Source organism: Equus asinus, chromosome 23 (genome assembly GCF_041296235.1).
Source record: "Equus asinus isolate D_3611 breed Donkey chromosome 23, EquAss-T2T_v2, whole genome shotgun sequence".
NCBI lineage: Eukaryota > Metazoa > Chordata > Mammalia > Perissodactyla > Equidae > Equus > Equus asinus.
Window position 1 is genome coordinate 31,525,909 of NC_091812.1, and position 22,342 is coordinate 31,548,250.

Genomic DNA, 22,342 nt, shown 5'->3' on the forward strand with positions numbered 1-22,342 from the left:
ACAAGCAGATTGGAAAGCTCAAAACTGGCATACCCTCTAAGAAGGAAAGAGTATTTCTCACCCATGTAAAAGGATTTGAAATTATTGAATAGTCTCTTGTTAGGCTCCTCAACACCCACACAGCTGGATCATTGGTAAAGGCATGTACTTCAGCATTTTACAGGAAAAACGAAACAGTTGCACTCCAGGCGTTTGCCAAAGAGAACTACTCAGGCTCCTGCCTCTCAATGTTCATCAAAAACTCCATCCTAGGGGCCAGCCCGGTGGAGCAGCGGTTAAGTACACATGCTCTGCTTTGGTAGCCTAGGGTTTGCTGGTTCGGATCCCGGGTGAGGACATGGCACTGCTTGGCAAGCCATGCTGTGGTAGGCATCCCACATACAAAAGTTGAGGAAGACGGGCACAGATGTTAGCTCAGGACCAGTCTTCCTCAGCAAAAAGAGGAGGATTGGCAGCAGATGTTAGCTCAGGGCTACCGTTCCTCAAAAAAAAAAAAAAAGAAAAGAAAAAGAAAAACTCCATCCAAAGGGCCACTCTTAGGAGGTGTGCCTGGAGGACATGTGATCCTGCCAACCCTCTGACATCCTGAAGTCTATCTCCAGGTCATTTCAGATCAGCCAAGAGCTGGGTGCCTGGACCATCTGCCACTGACCCTCCCCATAGCCTCAGCCCTGCAGAATAGTTTTATGGATCGCTTCTTTCTGCCACATCTTCAGCTCAAGTCAGAGGTGCTCAACAGAGGCAATCCTATGAAACTCTACCTTACAAAGGAGAGTTATTAAGCATAATTATAAGACACAATGTCTATCTAGGAGAAATTCCAGTCTGAACTCAGCATCAAGGATAGGTATGTTCCACGACAAGCCCACAGCTAACATCATACTTAACAATGGACAGCTGAAAGCTGTTCCTTTAAGATCAGGAATAAGACAAGGATGCCCACTCTCACTACTTTTATTCAACATGGTATTGGAAGTCCTAGCCAGAGCAATTAGGCAGGAAAAAGAAATAAAAGGCACCCAAATTGGAAAGGAAGAATTAAAACTATCACTATTTATAAATCACACGATTTTATATAGAGAAAACCCTAAAGACTCCACCAAAAAACTGTTAAACTAATAAATGAATTTAGTAAAGTTGCAGGGTACAAAATCAATAAACATAAATCTGTTGTGTTTTCATACATTAACAATGAACTATCAGAAAGAGAAATTAAGAAAACAATCCCATTTATAATTGCATCAAGAAGAATAAAATACACAGGAATAAATTTAACCAAGAAGAGGAAAGATCTGTACACTGAAAACTATAAGACACTGATGAAAGAAATTGAAGAAGACACAAATAACCGGAAAGATATTCTGTGCTCATGGATTGGAAGAATTAATATTGTTGAAATGTCCATACTACCCAAAGCAATCTACAGATTCAATGCAATCCCTGTCAAAATTCCAATGACATTTTTCACAGAAATAGAATAAACGACCCTAAAATTTGTATATAAACAATACACAATGAAGGTAGCTAGCAGTCCTTCGAAAAATAATATGATTCTTCGAAAAAGCAGTGTAATAGTTAGAGGTGCCCTGGCTTGAATTAACAGAGGTATAGACAATAATGACATTTCATTATCTTACAAAAGAAGTATGAAGGTAGTAGGCAGTTCCAGGGATGGTTAACTATTCAATGATGTTATTTATGTATGTATACAATGATGTTCAAAGAGGAACTAGGTTGGTGCATCTGAAACCCTCTTAATTTTTCCTCATAGTCTCAACCAGCAGCAGGTGCATCTCCACTCATCATATGAAAGCATCCAAAAAAGAAAGGAATTCTTTTCCCATATCTGTGTCTATTTATTATGGAGGAAAATATTTCCCAGAAGCCTCTGAGCTGACTTCCTGCATGTCAGAATGTCATCACTGGCCACCTTTAGCTACTAGGAAGCTGGGAAAATAAGTATCCAGCAAATGGGATTGTGCTTACCATGACTGGCTTACACCAGGATGTAGCCAAGAGCCGAGTATACTACAGGCTGATCAAATTCCGAATGTGTTAATAAGGAAGAAGGGGTTATGGCTATTGAGTGGGTAACCAATAGTGTTTGCCATGAGCATTTTGAACAAAGCAATCTGCCTTCCAGAAAATGGGAATTTATAAGCTAATAATGCGATAGTTAGGCATAAAAGCATGTTTTTGATGAAAGCAAAGCTCTGATTTGGCAGCCTCAGAAGGGATAGCTTAGCCCAAATTCCCTCTTCAAGATCACAGGATATTCTGAGGTCCTGAGCTCTGCAAGAAGATGGGTCTGCATCTGCCCAAGGAGAAGGAAAGGATGATATAGAACCACTAAGATTTGTGATTCAGACAGTGAGAACTCCTGGCAAAGAAAGAGGATGACACAGTGTTAGGTGAAATGTAACTCTTGCCCCTCTCAGCAGTTTTAGGCATTGAAGAACATTGACTTATTCCTTCCACCCATGCTAGTTAACCTGTTTATGCTTGTTCGAGTCCTATACGTTCTTGAATGTCCAGCTCAATTTTGGCTTCCCTTATCAAGCTTTTCCTGTCACCAGCCAATTTGTATCCTACCATACTATTCAATACATTCACAAATACCTTTCTAACCCTATCCCAAATCCAGCTGACCTGATGTAAATAGCTACTAATTCTGCCCACCTTGCTCCGTCTCCACTGCTGATGATAACTGCTGATGTTAATTGAGCATGACCTACACACAAGACATTATTCTACTTACTTTACAATTATTAATGCATTTAATCCTTTCAACAACCCTATGAGGTAGATGATCACAATTATTTTATACATGAGGAAACTTGGAAATAGAATTGTTAAGTAACTCGATCAAATTCACATAGGTAGAAAGTAACAGAGGCACTCTTAAGAGTTCATATCTTAACTGATACACTTCACTGCCTCTCTCTTCTAAACCAGATCCCATTTCACCTAAACCACTGCAACAGGCTCCTATCTGATCTCTTTGCCTGCACTCAACTCCTCACCAATGCATTCTTTATTCTGAAGCTAGAATGATTTTCTTTTTAAATGCAAAATTTGGTCACAGCACAATCCCTCCTCCCACTCCCTATGCCCTCCAAGAACTTGCCCTGCCCACCTCTCCAGCTTTAGTTATCCTTTTCCTAGAACTTTGGACTCTAACCACCTTGATGCTTTGGGTTTTTTCTTACCCCAGGGCCTTTGCATATGTTGTTCCCTCTACCTAGAAGGCTATTCTCTGCTTCCAATCCTGTCTGCCGTACCTACTTTATTCTATTCATCCTTTAGATCACAAATTAAATGCCACTGCACACTCAGGAAAGCCTCTCTCCACTCCTGGATTAGTTTAAGTTCTATCTATACAGATTCTGTTAATGTATCACTAGATTATCAACCTCACCAGGGCAAGGCAGAGTTTGCACTTTTGTTCATCAATGTGTCTCTGGCAACAAGCCTAGACTCTGACTCAGGAATCAGTCCACTTTTATCACAAGTAAAAGTCTAAGCTCCCTTGGTAAAAACGCAAATTCTTTGAGGTCAGGGACTGTGTCTCAGGGACACAGCCTGCTACAGTGAAGAGAACATGGACTTTGGCCCATGTGAACTCAGAATCCAGCTACACACCCTCTGGAGGCATGATTTCTCGAGTCTCAACTTCCCCATCTGTAGGTGGGAATAATGACCTATGAAGACTAAAAGAGATACTGAAAATAATGTGCTGGTGAACCTGGCAGCAAAAGTCATTTAAGATCTTTCTTCCCAGATGCATCTTTGTGTCCCAGCAGGTCAATGACATGAGCAGTGAGGCTGCACAGCTGAGGTCCGGTGACCTCCCCCACTTCCCATATAGTTCATCCCAGGCCATGGCTTCCTTTTTCATCGCTTGGCCCGCATGGGTGCCACCATGTGGAAATATGGTGAACATGTGAAACCAATGATGGAGTTAAAAGTTTCCCTGGATTAGGGTGAAATCACGCCTGTATCTACTAGGTTAGGGAAATAAAGTAACCAAATTTTCTGAGCTTGCCTTGCAGAACAGCAGAAGAACCGCTGATAAAGGGAGTAGATTGTTGACAGTCCTCTGCCTCTCCCTGGAGCACTGAGCAGCTAAAATGACCAATTGTAAGCTTTACAGATGACAAACTAAAAATCCACTGCATGCAACACATAGAACCCTCCTCCCCCGAATCTGCACATGCAACCCATGAAGAAATATGAAAGACAGTCGCCCCTGTGCAGAGGACTCTTAGAACTTCAGCGCCCAAGGCCACATGCCCCCCCTCCCCATCTTATTCTCACAGTATGCTTTGGAAAAAAGCTTAGAATTGCATATAGACAAGCTTATCTGTACCCGGTAGAAAGAATAACTTGTTCGCAGAAAATTTATGTCCTCTGCACAAACTGGTCCTTCTCTCTCAGGTAAGGAAGCAACTGAGGTTTTCTTAGATTCCTCAGGAATGTTGCATTCGGCAGATGTGCTAGGGACAGGCACCCAGTGTTCTGCGGTTGACTATCACCTGACACTCCTGAGCCCCCTCCCCAACCCTGTTTGCCTTATATAAGTCCTTTCCAAATCAGCTCCCCTTTATGAGGGGTTTTTTGGGTGATAGTCCACTATCTTCTGATTTGCTGGCTTATTGCTTCTTAAAGTTCTTTCTCTCGACCACCTTGTCTCTGGGCTGACTGGCTTTTGTCTTGCAGCGAGCAGATTGAGCCCTTGCTCAGCAATAAAACTGGCGACCCAGATGGGACAATTAAGTTCTGATCGTGGCTAGCAATCTCTTGAGTAATTCCCTAGCAGCTGCTGAGACGTCTTTTGCCTTGGGGATCTGTCCCTTTTGATTTCCCCTACTGATGCTAGCTGCCTCTAAATGCTGACTGTGGTAGAAAAGAGAAACAGCTGTCTCTGGTGAGTGGATGGCTCAATCTGCAATAGGGTAAGTTGCCTCGGGTGTGTACAAGCCAGAACTTCCTTCCCCTCTATCTGTGGTCCTCCTTCTTTGAGAGGCAGGACCATCTGGTTGACAGGGTGCCCTGCCGGAGTGGGAATAGTGGCAGGACTTTTACTCAGAATCCGGGAACTGGTTCACTGGTGTCTGTTTTTTCTGTGTCTAGATCTGTGTGTCCGTCCATCTCTGTGTATTGGAATGGGGAATGTGCCGTCTGTCCAGAAGCAGAGTCATTGGGGCTGATTCTGAGTAGATGGTCTGATTATAGTTATGAGTTGACATCTAAGAAGAACATGATATTCTTTTGTAACATCACATGGCCATGATATTCTTTAGACTCTGGAGAGAAAATGACCAGACAATGGATCCTTAAGTTGGAAAAACTTCCAAGTTTTTTAGAGAGCTATCATAAACAGCTGTTTTGCTGGTACCTATGAAAAGACCAAATTAAAAAGGAAATACAATGACTAGTCTTAAGACCTTAATCAAATTTGGGGTCTCGGTTTCCTTTCATGGTCTTAAAGACACTAATGAAAACATTAAGTTAACAGAAGAATAAAAAGATGCTGAGAGAAAAATAAAGGAACTCTTTTGAACAAGGTGAAAATTTTTAATGTTTTTTTTTAAAAAAAGGTAAATAGGACAGTGGAGTTAAATCAAACAAATATTTCAAGATGGAAAAACAAAGAGGAATCAGAAAGGGAAAAGTCACAGGACTCAGCCCAGCAGCATGGAAATCTCTAGCTAGTTAGTAAAGGAAACATGGGATGAATGAAACAGACATGACTGAGGTTAAAACAAACGTTTCAATAAAATGCTGCCTAAGGTTGGGGGCTAAAGAGACCCCCTACCTCTCCCCCCAACATTAAAGGACCTCAGATGGGCCCATTGTATTCACCTCAGTATGAAAAATTTTAAAAGCCAGAAGGCAGAAATCACAATGAGAAACCTGACCAGCAACTGCTTGGACAAACTGTTAGGCTGCTGAGGTTAATAAGATTATAGAGATGAAAGTGTTTAAGCTAATATTATATGAAGAGGTCATGTCAACTTTGCCTGAATGTTTTTTGGAAATGGATGTTATGTCTAGCTGGGAATGCTTCCCCTACACAGTATTATAATTCAAAACTTGTTGATGAAATCCTAATGGAAGTTATAGTTAGAGGTATAAGAGTTGATAAAATTTTGTAAAAATTGGTATATTTAAATCAACTTTACATAAAATGATTGCATCTCTTTTGCCTGATTGTATTATAGATTATGTTATGGGGATAAACATTGTGTCTCAGTGGGGAACGTCCCCCACCCCACAGCCTGATATTGTAAGAGCATAGAAATCCACCCTTCAGGCAATGCTAACTAAACATGCTAAAGGAGATCTCACTTTAAAACAGACAAAATGGGGCAATTTCAGTTTACCCAAACTGGTGTGTTTGTGTATGCAATTGGAAAAAGTCTGCTATAAAATGGAACAACCAATGAGGAAGCTATTTTAATCTTTTGGGGCTTCTAAATGAAATCAGGATACTTTACTGCCTCTTTAAAAGAAAATAATTAAATAATTAAACGAGCCAGATTGGTGGATGTCAGCGGCCCTGCTAGGAAAACGAAACCAAATCTGCTCTTTCACTGAGGTTCCTGCTTCGACTCTCCCCAAATTCTTGATCTAAAAGTAAGCAAGCGAAAATGGGTAAACTTTTGAGATAATTTAAAATTGTAATGGCCATTCTGAGTAACCTCTGTTTCAGACAGCTCAACCTTAAGGGGACATCCTTAAAAGAGAGGATTCAAAACCTCTCACAATGGAATATAATCTTTGATTAATATGCAGAAACTTCTAAAAGCAAAAGGATTTCAAAAACAGCTCTAAAAAGGATCCTTACAGTAAAAAGAAAAGAATCTTTAGTAAAAGATCTATAGCCATCTGAACAGGTCTGTCTGCCAAGGAGCAATTTGGATCCAACTGTTCTGAGTTTTGTACCTGGTTAAAATGTTGAAGACCTCTGTTTTGTGTCTATCTGTGTCCAGATGTATTTGGCTGCCTCCAGATGGTATAATTTCTAAAGGATCTTTATTTAATTGGCTTGAAGTAAGTGCTGGTAGAAATTATTTCTACATGTAATAGAAACTAGCCCAGATATCTTTCACGTTAACATGATATAAAATGATCTTTGGTAAATGAAAGCTTGTTTAAAAGTTTGTTGATTTAATTGAAACAAACATGTTTTCAGAGTTATCAGCATTGGATATGGTCCAGACATGTTATCTCTGTTACAAAATTTGTCAGCAAAAATAACTTAGAATAATAGTTGATTTTGTCTGATGTCTCATGGGGGTTTTGACAATCTACTATAATTATTGGGAAGAGGTAAACTAATGGATGTGAAAAAGATAAAGCTTTTGGGGGGAACTTTTCAAACAGTAATTTTGTACTGTAGTGTGCGTACTTAAAACAACTTAAGATAACTGCTAACTGCTTCAATGTCACGTGAAGTTTTTTAGGAGTAATCTAAACATAATTCTTAAGAAAAATGATTTAGATAGATGAAAATGGGTGAGAATTTTGGGGCACAATAATTATGTTTTATGGTCTGTGTGCTTGAAAGGCAGCTTCTAAAATCTTTTTGGTAACTTGAAACTTTAGAGTTTTGCTAAACTAAATTCAATGATAAAAATTTTTTGAGTATCTAGATCATTTCCACATAAAATAAAATATTAGAAATTATTACTAAACGGATTTGTCTGCCTTTGGATTCTTAACCTCAGAGAAACTGAAGGATGCTTAGGTTTATTGATGAACGTGTTCTGTGCTATGCTGGGGAATTTTCTGTGAGAAAGCACATATTTCTAAAAACTCTGTATACAAGGAAAGTAAAATGTATGTTTTCAGTAAAGAAGATGTAAAGAATAGAGGTATTTTTCTTTTGTTAAGAAAGATAAACTTGTCCTAAAGTACAAGGAAAGAAAAAAGGAAAGAAAGCATGGCACAAATTCTGAATGTAAAAAGCCAGTGACAGAAGATTTGTGGAAGTAAAACCCTGAGAAGTTTTGTGCAACGTCAAGTTGGCTGAAATTAAAATGAATTCAATTAAATGAATGAGTTTCAATATCAAAAGTACACTGGTGCAAAATTGGAATTAGGCTTTCTTTCTCTTAAAAAGGTAACTTTCTTGAACTTTTGGTCTGCTCTTAATATAGAGGTTATAAAGGTTTTTCTTTAACTTTGAGTAAGTTTACCTAAAAGACAGAAAACCTATGTTTTGTTAAAATAATTTCCTGTGTTCAAAAATACTGAGGTCTCTCTATTAAGGTTTTTTTTTAATTATTATTTCTGTTTTTTTTTTTTTTTTAAGATTGGCACCTGTGCTAACATCCATTGCCAATCTTTTTTTTTCTCTTCTCTCCAAAGCTCCCTGGTACATAGTGGCATATTCTACTTCTGAGTGCCTCTGGTTGTGCTATATGGGATGCCACCTCAACATGACCTGATGAGCAGTGCCATGTCCATGCCCAGGATCTGAACCGGCAAAACCCTGGGCCACCAAAGTAGAGTGCTTGAACTTAACCACTTGGCCACAGGGCCGGCCCCTGTTGTCACCTTGATTGAATGGATAACTAAGCATCATTTCCTATTTGACCAAGTGTTTTAAACCCTTTCAATATTTTTGACAAACTTCCCCCAAGGTTTAAATTCTGGGTAAAGTCTTTCTTTTGACTTAAAAAGAAAACTTTGGGAATTTCTAATCAGCCCTGGGACTTTTCAAAGAATTTGTTCTCTCTTCCTATAAAAAGGAAAATGTTAAACTAATTAAACTTATTTGGTATGACAAGTTATATGGGAAGCATCATCAAACAAATAATTATAAATCTTCCTGGGTTATATTGTGTAGGTAAATGTTATTATGTGTGTGTTTTTTTTTAATTATACAACATTCTTAAAATTCTGATCTGTCCTGGCTATCAACCACAATTCTGGTTATTATTTCAAAGTGTTATATGTCACAGTCTTTATCAATTGTCATTTTTTAATGTTTTGTTATTTGCAGACAGTTGTTTTATGCGCATTGTTTTTGCAAATATATTTCATCTTCAGAGAGAGTCATAGAAAGTACTCTGACACTTGCTCTAGAATACAGGTTTCTGGGCTGGCCCCATGGCTAAGTGGTTAAGTTTGCACACTCTGCTTCAGCAGCCCAGGGTTTCACCAGTTTGGATCTGGAGTGCAGACATGGCACCACTTGTCAGGTCATGCTGAGGTGACATCCCACATAGCACAACCAAAAGGACCTACAACTAGAATATACAACTATGTACTGGGGGGCTTTGGGGAGAAAAAAAGGGGGAAAAAATAAGATTGGCAACAGATGTTAGCTCAGGGGCCAATCTTTAAAAACAAAAAGAATACAGGTTTCTGACAAATTTTCATATCATAAAACTGAGCTGGATAAGAAATTACAGAATTGTAATGGAGAAACTGATGCCCTCATGAAACTGCTAACAGGAGATCAAGAGTTGGTATCATGAGAACTAAATAAACTGATGGGGATGATTATAATTTTTATGACTTTTTGTTTGAAATATTGCTGACTTTTTAAAAGGTTTTGTTTTTCCAGATTTAAGAAAACCTTTTTCTCGGGGCTGGCCCCATGGCCGAGTGGTTAAGTTCGCATGCTCCGCTGCAGGTGGCCCAGTGTTTCGTTGGTTTGAATCCTGGGCGTGGGCATGGCACTGCTCATCAAACCACGCTGAGGCAGCGTCCCACATGCCACAACTAGAAGGACCCACAATGAAGAAGATACAACTATGTACCGGGGGGCTTTGGGGAGAAAAAGGAAAAAATAAAATCTTTAAAAAAAAAAAAAAAGAAAACCTTTTTCTCTTAAGGAACTATGACTTAAAGCAATTTGTAAACAGAATTGAAACATTCACCTTTCTCTCCCTATCTGATCTCTCCAGAATTTGAAAATTCTTAAAGAGTGAATATTCTTATATTCATGGCAATATAGTTATTTGAATAAGTTCAATAAGAATCTGTTCTCCTTATAATAAGACACAATTGGAAACATTAGTTATATTACCAAGACTTTGACTGGAATGTCATATTTGAGAGAAACATGCACAGGCTCAGATATGACAAGACAGCTTTTGAGGAACAAAGGTTGACTTTATGGAATAAAGCCACTCAGAAATGTTGGTCTGCTAATTACTTACAGGGTTCCCAACAACTTTATCAGATGAGTAAAGAAAGTCACTCTCCTGGCAGGTACAAAGAACCTTAGGATACTTTGGAGACCTCAAGGAGAGAGGAATTCACCAAAATCTGCAGGTATAGCAAGCAGAGTCTGATGACAAGCCCTTGGTCTGGCTTTCTTGACCTTGAGAGGCCTATAAAGTTCAAAGTTCAATCTAAGATTCCTTATAAAAAGTTCCAGCAAAGCAGACTTAAAAGAACCTATATGATCAATTGCTTTTTTTTTTTATTTTTGCTGAGGAAAAGTCACCCTGAGATAACATCCATGCCAATTGCCCTCTAATGTGTATGTGGGTCACCACCACAGCATGGCCCCTGATAAGTGGTGTAGGTCCACATGTCCAGGAACCAAACCCAGGCTACCAAAGAGAAGTGCACTGAACTTAACCACTAGGCCATGGGGCTGGCCCCTCAATTGCTCTTCTTGCTGTACTTAAGTAAATAACTGGGCCAAGTTTATTGCAACTAGACTTGCTTTGCAAAACAATGAGTCTTAATTTGGCTATCTTTGGTAAAATGAGGGTGATTTTGGGGAGAAAAATTATGTTTTGATAGAAATTATAATACACATTTGTGGATGTTGGATTCTGGTTCTGTTAATTATCTTGAGGTTTTTGTTTTCTACTTGTAAACTGGACTGGATCCTGAATTCTTCTAGTTTCCTCAAATATCTGGTACAGATCTCCTAACATTTTCAATTTTGTTCTGTCCTTTTCATTTGTAATCATTGAGAACTAAAACCACCCTTTTCCCTGAAGCCCTAAAAACCGATGCTAGACAGTTTAATATAAATCTAAGAAAGAAAACCATGATGGGCATGTTTGGACAATCTTCACACCTGCTGCTGTGCAAGCCAGTCGAAAGGTTTACCTGAATGCTTGATGACATCATCAGAGACATTTTGAATAGCAGGGGATGCTTCAACCCTGACACTTAGAGATCTTCCTGACTGACTGTCCCCTCGGCTCAGAAATTGGTTTATAATTTGCTCCAATCAATAACCTTCTTTTTCTTCTTCTTCTTCTAGAAGTGCTTCTTATTAAGTGCTTGGTTCCTTACTTACACAACATAAGCCAATTTGGGGGACCCTTCCTATGTTCTAGAGATGATCCTGGAGAGAACTCCAATTAAGGAGCTAGGCACTGTCAGATGTTCCTCTGTGCTATATTTGTCGTGGTGACTGGGTCCTATTAAAATCCTGGAAGCACAAGATGGGATCACAGAAGAAATGCCACAGAGAATGGGAACATGCCATAGAACATCACAATTGGGATCACCCAAACCTTGGCTGGCTTCATACTCTAGACACTGACTTTCCTGAAAGGACAATGGACCCCTGACAGAATGAAAGTTGCTGTTCAGAAGACATTCTTCTAAAGATAAATAATGAGTGACTCCAGGGTTCTTACCTTACTTGTTGGACTATTAAACAACAGGCTACTTGGCTACATCAGATTTCACCTGAGGTCCTAGGCACTAACCTTGATTGGTCTTCTCCTGGATTCCCCAAGGACTAAGGTCCATTATGGAGGGAATACTAAAATTTGGGCTGTCTATTTTGCTAATATGTATGATCAGCCATGTAATTATAAAATGTGGACTTAAATGTTGTTTCAAAGTCACTGATTAGAGGGCTGAAATATTAGTCATGCAAAGCATATCTCACTCTCTCCACCTGGTACCCAAAAATATTTAAAATAAAGGTAGAACAGTTTCATTCCTCTGACCCTGATCTTTGTCCTTTCACAGCAGGAAACAGCTGGAGTGGTCTGTGCCCCCCTACTCCCCAAGATTGAGGAATGATCATAAGACAGTGGGGACTGAAACCAAGGATGAAGGAGTTGAAGTTTCCCTGGATTAGGGTGAAACCATCCTTGTACCAACAAGGTTAACATGGGAAACAAAGTAATCAAAGATTCTGAGCTTGCTTTGCAGAACAGCAGGAGGACTGCTGATAAAGAGAGTAGCTTGCTGACAGTCCTCCAACTGACTAAGCATCTCACAGGAGCAATGAGAAACTAAAATGACCAATTGTAAGCTTTACACGTCACAGACTAAAAATCCACCAGATGCAATACATAGAACCTCCCCCTGAATTTGCACATGCAACCTATGAAGAAATATGAAAGACAGTTGCCCCTGTGCAGAGGACTCTTAGAACTTCAGCCCCCAAGGCCACATGCTCCCCCTCCCCATCTTATTCTCACAGTATGCTTTGGAAAAATGCTTAGAACTGCATGTAGGCAAGCTAATCTGTAGCCAGTAGAAAGAATCATTTAATCATTTGTTAGCAGAAAATTTATGTCCTCTGTCCAAAGTTATCCTTCTGTCCCAGACAAGGAAGTAACTGAGGTTTTCTTAGATTCCTCAGCAATGTTGTATTCAGCAGATCTGCTACAGAGAAGCTCCCAATGTTCTGTGGTCAACCATCACCTGACACTCCTGAGCCCCCTCCCCAACCCCATTTGCCTTATATAAGTCCTCCCCAAATCAGTTCCCCTTTAAGATGTTTTTTTCTGGATGATAGTCCACCATCTTCCAATTTGCTAACTTACTGCTTATTAAAGTTCTTTCTCTCCACCACCTTGCCTCTGGACTGATTGGCTTTTGTCTTGTAGCGAGCAGATCGAACCCTTGCTCAATAACACGTGTATGTGTTAAGCATCCACTAAGCGCCAGGCATTTTCATACATCATCTAATACTCAGCAATAGTAAATCTGATTCTACAAATGAGGAAACTGAGGCTCAGAGAGGTTAAATGTCTCTCCCATGGTCTCAAAGAAGGTAAGTGGTGCAGACTTGACTTGAACTCAGTACTCTGTTTCTCCACAGGACTTTCTCCTGCCACTCCAGGGCACTACCCCCAAAATGGTATTCTTCCTCACTGTTGCTTCCCTGTAAGAGTGCACTAAAAGACCCAAGGCATCTTTATGTATCTGTAAAGTCAACCTGACCCTGTTATATGTGGAAAGAATCAGATAATTTAGTAATATTTGAGCACACAGTGTGTCAAGATTAATTAAATATCTGCAAATGAATTATACATGCTGCAATCTTTCTTTTAAAAAGCTACAGGCCACTTGAGTAGAAAAACTAACTGTGAATTCAAAATGCCCAATACTAAAACGTTAACTAGAGAATTTTTTTAATTAGCCTAATTTTGAATGAGCTTTAATTAATTTATTAAAGGTACTTAATCATCCTAATTCTCTGGGCCTAAATGAAGTTATATGGAATGAGGGCTGAGGTCTAGAAGGAAGAGAGAGAAGGACAGAGGAAATCTCGTCCTTCTCTCTGAGATGCTACCCCAGACCTGGGCTTGAAATGGAGAACTGAGCCCCAAGACCCCACACAACTGGTTCCATCATACAACCTATATTACTGCAGTTACCTAAAACGCAATCCATTCATAACATACATCCAAATCTCCTGGGGCCTCTGTTGGAATGCCACCTCCTGGGGCCTACTCCTGGCCGACGGATTCATTCTCTGAGGATGATGCCCAGGAACTGGCATTTTAAGTCCCCTTAGATGTTTCTGACTCATCCCAAAGTTTGAGAACAGCTTTAGGAGCTCAGTAAAAATGTAAAGATCACAATGATTCCTCGTATTTATGTATTTCACGGGGACATCATTTTCTGTTTATACCTTTGTAAGTCTTTAAATAAAAAAGATATTTACCCCAGAAACTCTAAGGGTGAGGGATTCCCACTTTCAAAATAGAGGAAATTGATTCATGACATTTATATGACATGTCCTCTGTTTATACACAGTCAGGAATCAACTGCCCTGAACCTACGAGGAGAGCAATGATCAGTTACCAGTTCACTGACTAGGGAGCTTTGAATGGTACATCTAAGCCACTTGATTAACGCACTTTTGTGTCCAATGCCTGGTTAATTTTGTCTTGCAGGGGAATGGCATTTTTCTAAATTTATAACCTCAGTTTGCTCCTTGTCAGGAATAGACGCCCTGACTCAAGCACCAATTGCATGTTTGGGACACTTTTTTATTCTTCTGTACAATCCCCAGAAAGGGAAGTTTTTTAGATAAATTACTTCCTTTCCTTACTCCTCTCTACTGGTTAGAGCCAGTCCTCAAACTCACCTCTCACCTGCTACCCTATTAATTAACACTCTGGACGTGGGAAATTAACTTTAACAAAGAAAACTAAGACTTGAGCAGCTCCTTGTGATTAGGCAAACTCCTCTCATCTTTCCTCAGTTTAGCAGTTTCTGTTCCTTTGCTTCTAGGGATTTCCCAATCGCAAGGGTTCCCTGGAACTTGACAGTCAAGGACCCAAGCAAATGATTCATCGGTCTCAAGGTTTATTGGAGTCCTCTAGTCTAGGGCCGCTCTGAGAGTCTGATCACCTTGGAAACACAACAGCAGGCTCCCTGAAGATGCACAGAGACAATTTTTTTTTTAAGCACCATAAGAAAACACAGTTTAGTTATCCCCAAATGTAACAGTCAGGAATCGAAACTTGTCACTGACTCAGAAGCTTCTTTAGTAGGAATAGTATCTTCAAGCAGACAAGTCACAGACATGTACTTTTGCTAACCAAACTGATAGTTGAGGAAAAGCTAAAAAATATCCCATTGCCATCTTTATTTTTTCTTTTAGAAATGGAATGGCTTTCACTTATCAAATTGGCCAGGCTACTGCTGATACAGTTACCACGACTTTGTATGGAACAGTAAATATTAGACAAGTTACCCCCGTCATTTGTACAAATCCTGATTTTGGAAAAAGAAGTGTAGAAGATACATTCATAGAAGACATTTTGAACCTTAAAATGGAACTATTTGCTTTGATGCAAATGGCTATGGGTGTGCGTAGCAGAGGGATAATTTCTCTCAGACTATCCTTTCTAGTATCACAAGTTGTCTAGCCTGAATCATTAGTATACTGTTTCAGTTGAATGATCAGGCGAATTAAATCACTTCTTTATTCTACGCACTGAACGGGCTAAACAACACTGATCAAATGACCTCTCTTCTGTTAACTCTTTTGCAATAAATTCAATCAAATTTACAGAGCGCCTAGCCAGTGCCAGGTGCTGTGCCAGGAGCCAAAGATGAATTTAAGCAAGGTTCTGGTTTATTAATGATCTCTTAAGACTGGGGGTCGGAGGGGCAGGCACAGCCTCTTGCCCTTCCACTGCAGCCTGGACAGCTGTTGAACCAGTCGTGAGTGCGAGTATTCCATGGCTCCTGGCTTCTGGGAACACATTACTCCCAGATCAGCCCAGGAACCAGGTTCCCCTGTGGTTCCCTGAGAGCCACTCAAGTTCAAGTCCGGAGCCGCGGCGCTTGCTCAGCGCTGAGCGAACTCCGGGCTTCGCAGCGCGCTGCGCCTTATTCTTTCCATCTGGCCGCCCGCCCGTCGGGGTGCGCCAGCCCCGCGCCCGCTTACTTTGCCACTGTCGCTCACGCCGAGGAGGTGATCCCGCAGCACCTCCATGGGGCAGGTCCAGGTGGAGTGGACGAACGTCCCTCGGAAGATGTGCGCCAGGGCTGGCATCCGGGCGGCACACATGGCAGCGGCGAAGCGCAGTGCAGGGTCCGAGGCCAAGGAGGGCGCACCGGACAAAGGCGCGGCTAGGCTTCCTGCGACGCGGGTGGCTGCGGAGCGGGCCCGTACTGCCCCCGCTTTCCCGGACGGTTGCCTGCCGTGGTCGCCTTGCAGACCACGCCCAGGGGCTGGCACCCTAGCTCCTCGACGCCAATAGGATTTTTCTCCCTCGAGTTGGTTCCTCGCACCCGTGGGGTGTGGTCTTTGTCTCCTCCCCTGCGTTAGTTTTTGATATCTTAACTCTGAGTTTCCAAAATCACCGCTCACGTTGCGCTTCTTTTAACCTGGCTGAGTCACTCACCCAGAGGGCGGGAGATAAAGGAAGGAGCTGGAGGAGGCGATGGTTCCAGCCCTGTATCTTTAATTGGTCACCAAATTTGCTTTTGCTCTTTGCCCCCTTACCTCCTCCCCCTGTCTTTAGTCGGCACACCTAAAGTTGCGTCTGCCTGCTTTTTCTGTAAACTCTTAGGGCTATTGGTGGCTGAACCCTGGACCTCTTCACCCTGTAGCACCCACCCGGTCTGAACTGACACAAGTTCAGGAACCGGTGTAAAGTCAGACAGGGCTGCTTTCCGTACTGATCAGTTTCATTTTCACTTTCTATGGACTGCAGAATTTGTCCTAACCTGATGCTTTAGAAGCATGCCTTACAGAGTTACTGGGGACCCCACTGCTGGAGGTCAATCTGGATTCCAACGTTCCTCTCTTCACCTTGAGGCCAATGTTTTGCCCCTTGTGTCCATCCACAATTCCAATTCCAATTTTTCTCAGACCTAAAATAGATGAATCTCTTTGATTTACTTCCGGTTGTACAAGGGGAGAAAATTAAGTACTCAAGCCAAGTAGCTAGGAATGGCCCTGTGGCATGGTCTGGTGAAAAGAGTGCTGGATTAAGAACGGTACACAGGTGGGCCTCAGCATCCTTATCATTCTCATTTGTGAAAATGGAACTTGGATTGGACGGTTGCTAAGATTGTTTCTAGGTCAGCATCCCTTCCCTACACTACACCCACAAAATCCTTTACTAAGTTCCTCCAGGAAGACCAACTGGTTTCCACTCAGGGCCTTTGCACATGCTGTTCCGTCTGCCCCTTATGCCTCCTTTGGATGCTCACATGGCCGGTTCTTGTCATCACTCGTTTGCCTCACATGTCAGCTCTTTGGAGTAACCTTCCCCTGCCACTAAGCTAGTAGCACACCCACCCTCCTCAGGCAGTTTCTATTCCATTAATCCATCTTATTTCTGCCATGGCATTTATCATATCCATCCACATTTATTTCATGGTGGGTTTTTTTTTTTGTTTATTTCTGCTTCCCTTCCCCCAATACACACACAGAAATGGAATGGAAACACCACAAGAACAGGGGTCTTATGCCTAGAACAGTGCCTGTTGTATTTTTTGAAAAAATGAATGAATGGTTTTTCTAGGAGCAGAGCAATAACCTGAGATAAACACCTGTTTGAGCTCCAACTGGAAGGATAAGGGTTTTATTGCAGTGCATGAGCAGGCTTTCTCTGAATTGTTGTTTTTTTGACACAGAGCCAGCTTATATAAATGATTCACTCTCCTCTTAGTTCCTTCACCTCCCCCACAGCAAGGTCTAGGGTGACCAGCTCATCCTGGTTTATGGGAAAGGTTCCTGATGTTAGAACTGAAAGTCTGGAGGTCCAGGAAACTCCTCAGTTCCAGCACGTGAGGTGGCTGACACCCTGCCAGGGACTCAGATTCGGAAGCCCTGAAGCTCAGAGCATTGAACGTGCCTCTTGAAGACGTTAGCCGTTTCTCCCTGTCACTTTCTCCTGATTCCACAGACCACGCTCTTCCTTGTCCCAACGCTGAAAACGTCCTCTTGACCTGGGCTTGTGCACACACAGACTCAGAAAGAAAAATGAAGAAAATGTCTGGCTATTAGTGGAAAAGACGAGTCAAGTAAATGTTTCTAAAAGATGTACCAGTTCCCTACAATAGATACAGCTAATATTTTTTTCATGAAAGTCACCTAAATGTTCAACAATTGAGACTAGTTTAGTGAATTAGGATATATCTATGCTGTAGAATATCATGCAGTTATTAAAAACAATAAGGGAAATATGGATATGGGGCCATGTGGAAATTATGTATAATAAAATATCAAATTTTTCAAAATGGCATTTATATTCTGGTTAAAATCATGAAAAGCCTGTAGGCATATAGGCTAGAAGTGACAAGCTATACCAAACAATGGCTACAGTTCTGTTGAGGTAATGAAGTTGCTAGGGAATTTTGTTTTGATGTTTATTGATGTTGTTAAATGTGGTTGATGGATTGAGTCATTGTTATGTAGCTTTAATTAAAGCGAATCTTCTTAAACAGAAGGAATGGTGGTGCATCCAGGTGACAAGGGATCAGCACTCCTCAGGTCACTGTTAGCTCTTCCACACAGTGCACAGTTCTGCTTCCATTCCCAGGCAACTTGTAGCCGCTTCTTGCAGGACCTGGTACCCTCTGCTCAGCCACATGTGGGAAATCTTGGCTTCCCGACTACTCTCATCCATTCTCTCCCCTCAAACTTGATGACTCCCTTAAATTGCGGGCCCTCCTGCAATTCTGACTGCCATCCTGGTTTCCCAGGGAAATGCTCTCCAGGCTGCTGAGGTTTGGAGGAAGAAGGGAGAACAGAGCTCTTATATTCCTCTTTGAAACATAGCCCAAGCACATAGCAAGCCAGCTTCTGGTTAATACTGTTCTTCTGACCAGGGCAAAGTATGCAACAAATGGTACTTATTGTGCCTCCAAAGTCTCATGGAAATAGCAGTTCTGATTCTTCAGCTTTTTCTATAGCCCATGTTGAAATCTAGGTGATAATAGAAAAGAAAGAGCCTTAGAGACCACTGTTCAATGGCATTGCACTACTCTTCTCTAGTGTCACTATTCCCTGTCAGTCATGGCTCGTTTCAACCCTCACCAACTCAACTTCTCTGAAGAAAATCCAACACTGGTCTGCACTTTCAGTACCCTAACCTCACTTATCACTTCTTTGGAAGAAAAGAGACTCCTTTTGGTATGGATGCTTCCTAAAGCCCTGGCTGCTTCTTCAGCCTCTTCTTCCTCCAGTCTCTCACATACTGTGCATCTGCTCTGCTCACATGTCTGCCTGCGGTGCCCTTAGGCCACCTTACACCACATCTGCCTCATTTTACTAACACTCCCCCCTGGCTAAACCCTTCAGCTTAATTGCCCACTCCCACCACCGTCCAGGAAATCTTTACACTCCTCTCTCTTTCAGGTGTTAAGCGCTCCTCCTCTGAGTTTGTGGGGTGCTATAATTATTCTTTTACTAGTCTATCTCCCCCAGAAGATTGTGATCTCCTTAAGGACCATGTCTTCTTTCTTTCTTTCTCTGTATCCCCTTAACAGAGTGCCTGACCAATAGGAGATGCTCAATAGACTCATACGAACACTGAATTTCAAGAGATGGCTCTATTGTCTATATTTTAGCAATAAAAAATAAGAGGCTATAGTGCCTGTGTGCTAATGGTGAGCAATCCATTGGGACTAGAACCTACAAAAGAGCTTTATTTCATTTATTTAGTTTTCCAACATTGCATTATGAAAATTTTCAAACATACAGAAAAGTTGAAGAACTTTGTTTCTTAAGGTCACATTTCTCTCTACTTCAGACGGAGCCACGTGGTCTCAAAACTCCCCAACTACTGGGTGGGACCTGTATATTCTAAACCTTTCATTGCCTAAGGGAAAGACATGATCAGTCTTGGACGATCAGTTTCGACATTTTGGTCCCTCCCACTAAACAGAACTTGACTGTTTAAAAATGCTTTCTCTTCTACTATCTCATTTTGAGCCTCACCATGACCCTATAAAGTAGGCCCAGGGTAGATTTTAACCATTTCACAGATGGGGAACCTGGGGTTCAGGAGGGTGGGCTTGCCTATCCAGTTAGTAGAGGATGGACCTGGGTGTTGACTCTAGTTGTTCTCACACGTTGTCTCATCACAGTGGATTGCAAAGAATGTCCACTCAATTTTGCCATGACTCACTTGGTCACTGCATTGTGGGTTGTCATCTACAACTTTCACATTGTACGTGATTTTCCAACCATGTCCACAGTGTGCCAGTGACACACAGATCTGCCCCGAAGTGAAACCCAAGTGGGTAATGGACGTTGATCAATCATCATAGGTCAGTAAGAAGATCCAGTGAGAATACCATGGTTTCATGGGGTACAGAGAGCGAAGGACAAGGCACGTTAAATGAGAAGTCACTTTCCTCTCCTATCCAGGAGAGAAGTTGTCATGACACAGTGAAATAAATGCCTGCCTATTTTATTTATTCTTTTCATGTAGCTAAATCTATCAGTTTCCATGGTGCCCCATGTTCACCATGGAAACTCTGACAAGCTCGTTATGCTTTAGAGAAAAAAAAGGCACACCAAAAATCTGAGATTGGATAAATGCATTCCTTTTAAAACTGTGTACTTCTGAGTGGGAAGCCTTGATGGAGGGCAAATCATAATGGTTTTGATTTTCCAGTTCTTAAGTGAGAATGCAGGTTTGCATGCCCATCAAAGAAGCACCCTTTGTCCCCCAAAATGACTTTATTGGAGTAGCAGTAGTTATGTCTGTGAGTATTTTACTTCTGGGTTTACTGACAATAGAGAGAGATGGCTCAATCCTCAGTTAGTGGATTTTTTGTGAGAATATAGTGCTAGTCCCTATATATTTTCTTGTTCTGTTTGTTCATTCAACCAATATTTATTGGAAATCTGTCATGATAGGTGGTATGCTAAGCACTGCGGATATGACAATGTATGAAACAGATACTGCCCTGCCCATATGCAATTTATGCTAATCTTCTTTCTCTCCATCACCAATAGGACTAGGAATTAATAGTTTTCATTGTGTTACCATAACATTTCCTTAGCATGATTGGTGAATAGTGTATTATCATATATACTTACATATCAAATTTTAAGCAATATGAATATAATAAAAGGCACTTAAGATTGAAGCTGAAGTGACTCATTGATAACAAGGCAGAGTTATGTGATTTCTTTAAACTATTTGTTTTAAAGAAGTCTATTATTTTTAAGTGGCTACTTTATTACTTTTGTAAAATTGATATATGTTCATTTTAAAGATTAGAACACTAAAACTACACTCATATCTCACTAGCACCCTTGAGTTATGGGGGTTTTTTTTGAGGAAGATTAGCTCTGAGCTAACATCTGCCACAAATCCTCCTCTTTTTGCTGAGGAAGGCTGGCCCTGAGCTAACATCCATGTCCATCTTCCTTTACTTTATATGTGGGATGCCTGCCACAGCATGGCTTGCCAAGTGGTGCATAGGTCCATACCCAGGATCTGAACCGGTGAAGCCCAGACTGCCAAAGTGGAACGTGCAAACTTAACTGCTGTGCCACCAGGTTGGCCTGAGTTTTTTTTTTTAAAATGTTTCTTTTTATTTATTTATTTTTTTCTTTTCTGGTGAGGAGAATTGGCCCTGAGCTAGCATCTGTTGCCAATCTTCCTCTTTCTTTTTTTTTTTCCCCAAAGCCCCAGTACATAGTTGTATAGCTTAGTTGTAAGTCATTCCAGTTCTTCTATGTGGGATGCCACCACAGCATGGCTTGATGAGCTGTGTGTAGGTCTGTGCCCAGGATCTGAACCAGTGAACCCTGGGCTGCCGAAGAGGAGCGCACAAACTTAACCACTCAGCCACGTGGCTGGGCCCCACCCTTGAGGTTTTCTTCGACAAGTTCTAATATAGAAAAGACAAAAGCTAATAGACAGCCTAGAGGTTTGTAGAAAGGAAAAGTAAGCTAGAGGAAAGCTACCTCTACATTGTAGAACAGCAATTAAATTGAGAGAGAGACACATATTTTATCTGAATTTTAGTGAAAAAAAGGAAAACTTCAAAACAAGAAGATTGAGTTGCAACTTGAATTAGATTTTATTCCAGGCAGGTGCAGGAAGGCTTTTTCCCTGGCTTGAAAGTATGTGGCTTCAGTACCATGTACGTAGCTGTCTCCATCACCTACTCATACTGCTCATCCTTAGAATCATGTAGCACCTCAGCAGAGATTATCTTGTGCCACTTTCCCACTATGACAGCAAGTTCAAAGCAAATACTATTGACCTAGTGTTACTTTGTCTACATTTCTGTCCTAACATGGACTATAAAGATACCCTCCATATAATATCAAGGGATAAGCACTAGACGGAATCAATATCTATAGGTTTCTATTCCAGATCAGTCCCTGACCAATGATGCCTTGGAAAAGTCATTCCCTCTCTTTGGTACTTAGTTTCTTCATCTGTAAGATGGGAGGTCATGTATTATCACTGGTTCCAAACTTCTTGACTCCCAAGGAGTCATTTTCTTATTTCTCCTGCTTAGACCTTAACTTTTAAAAGATTTTACCCATCAAAAAGACAAGATAGATACTTGATACAAGTTTTTGTTATTTCCCTATTTTTCATTAATTAAAGAGCAAATTAACTACCAATCAGAGCTTCTGATCAACATGAATTGTCTAGTATTCTCA

At 41.1% G+C, this 22,342-nt stretch overlaps 1 protein-coding gene and 1 long non-coding RNA gene across 2 annotated transcripts in view; one reads left to right on the forward strand and one right to left on the reverse strand.

Moving 5' to 3' along the window:
* The window catches only part of GDA (guanine deaminase), an 86,635-nt gene extending 70,301 nt beyond the window's left edge, over window positions 1-16,334 (reverse strand). The window contains exon 1 of the mRNA XM_070495683.1: window positions 15,638-16,334. Coding sequence (XP_070351784.1) covers window positions 15,638-15,760 — 123 coding nt within the window. The 5' untranslated portion in view covers window positions 15,761-16,334. The remainder of the gene's footprint in view (window positions 1-15,637) is intronic.
* On the forward strand, window positions 471-15,625 carry LOC106836132 (uncharacterized). The gene is made up of 3 exons (XR_011497364.1): window positions 471-6,639; window positions 6,996-7,056; window positions 8,377-15,625. It is a non-coding gene; the product is annotated as an uncharacterized lncRNA (long non-coding RNA).
* Window positions 16,335-22,342: the final 6,008 nt, after the last annotated feature.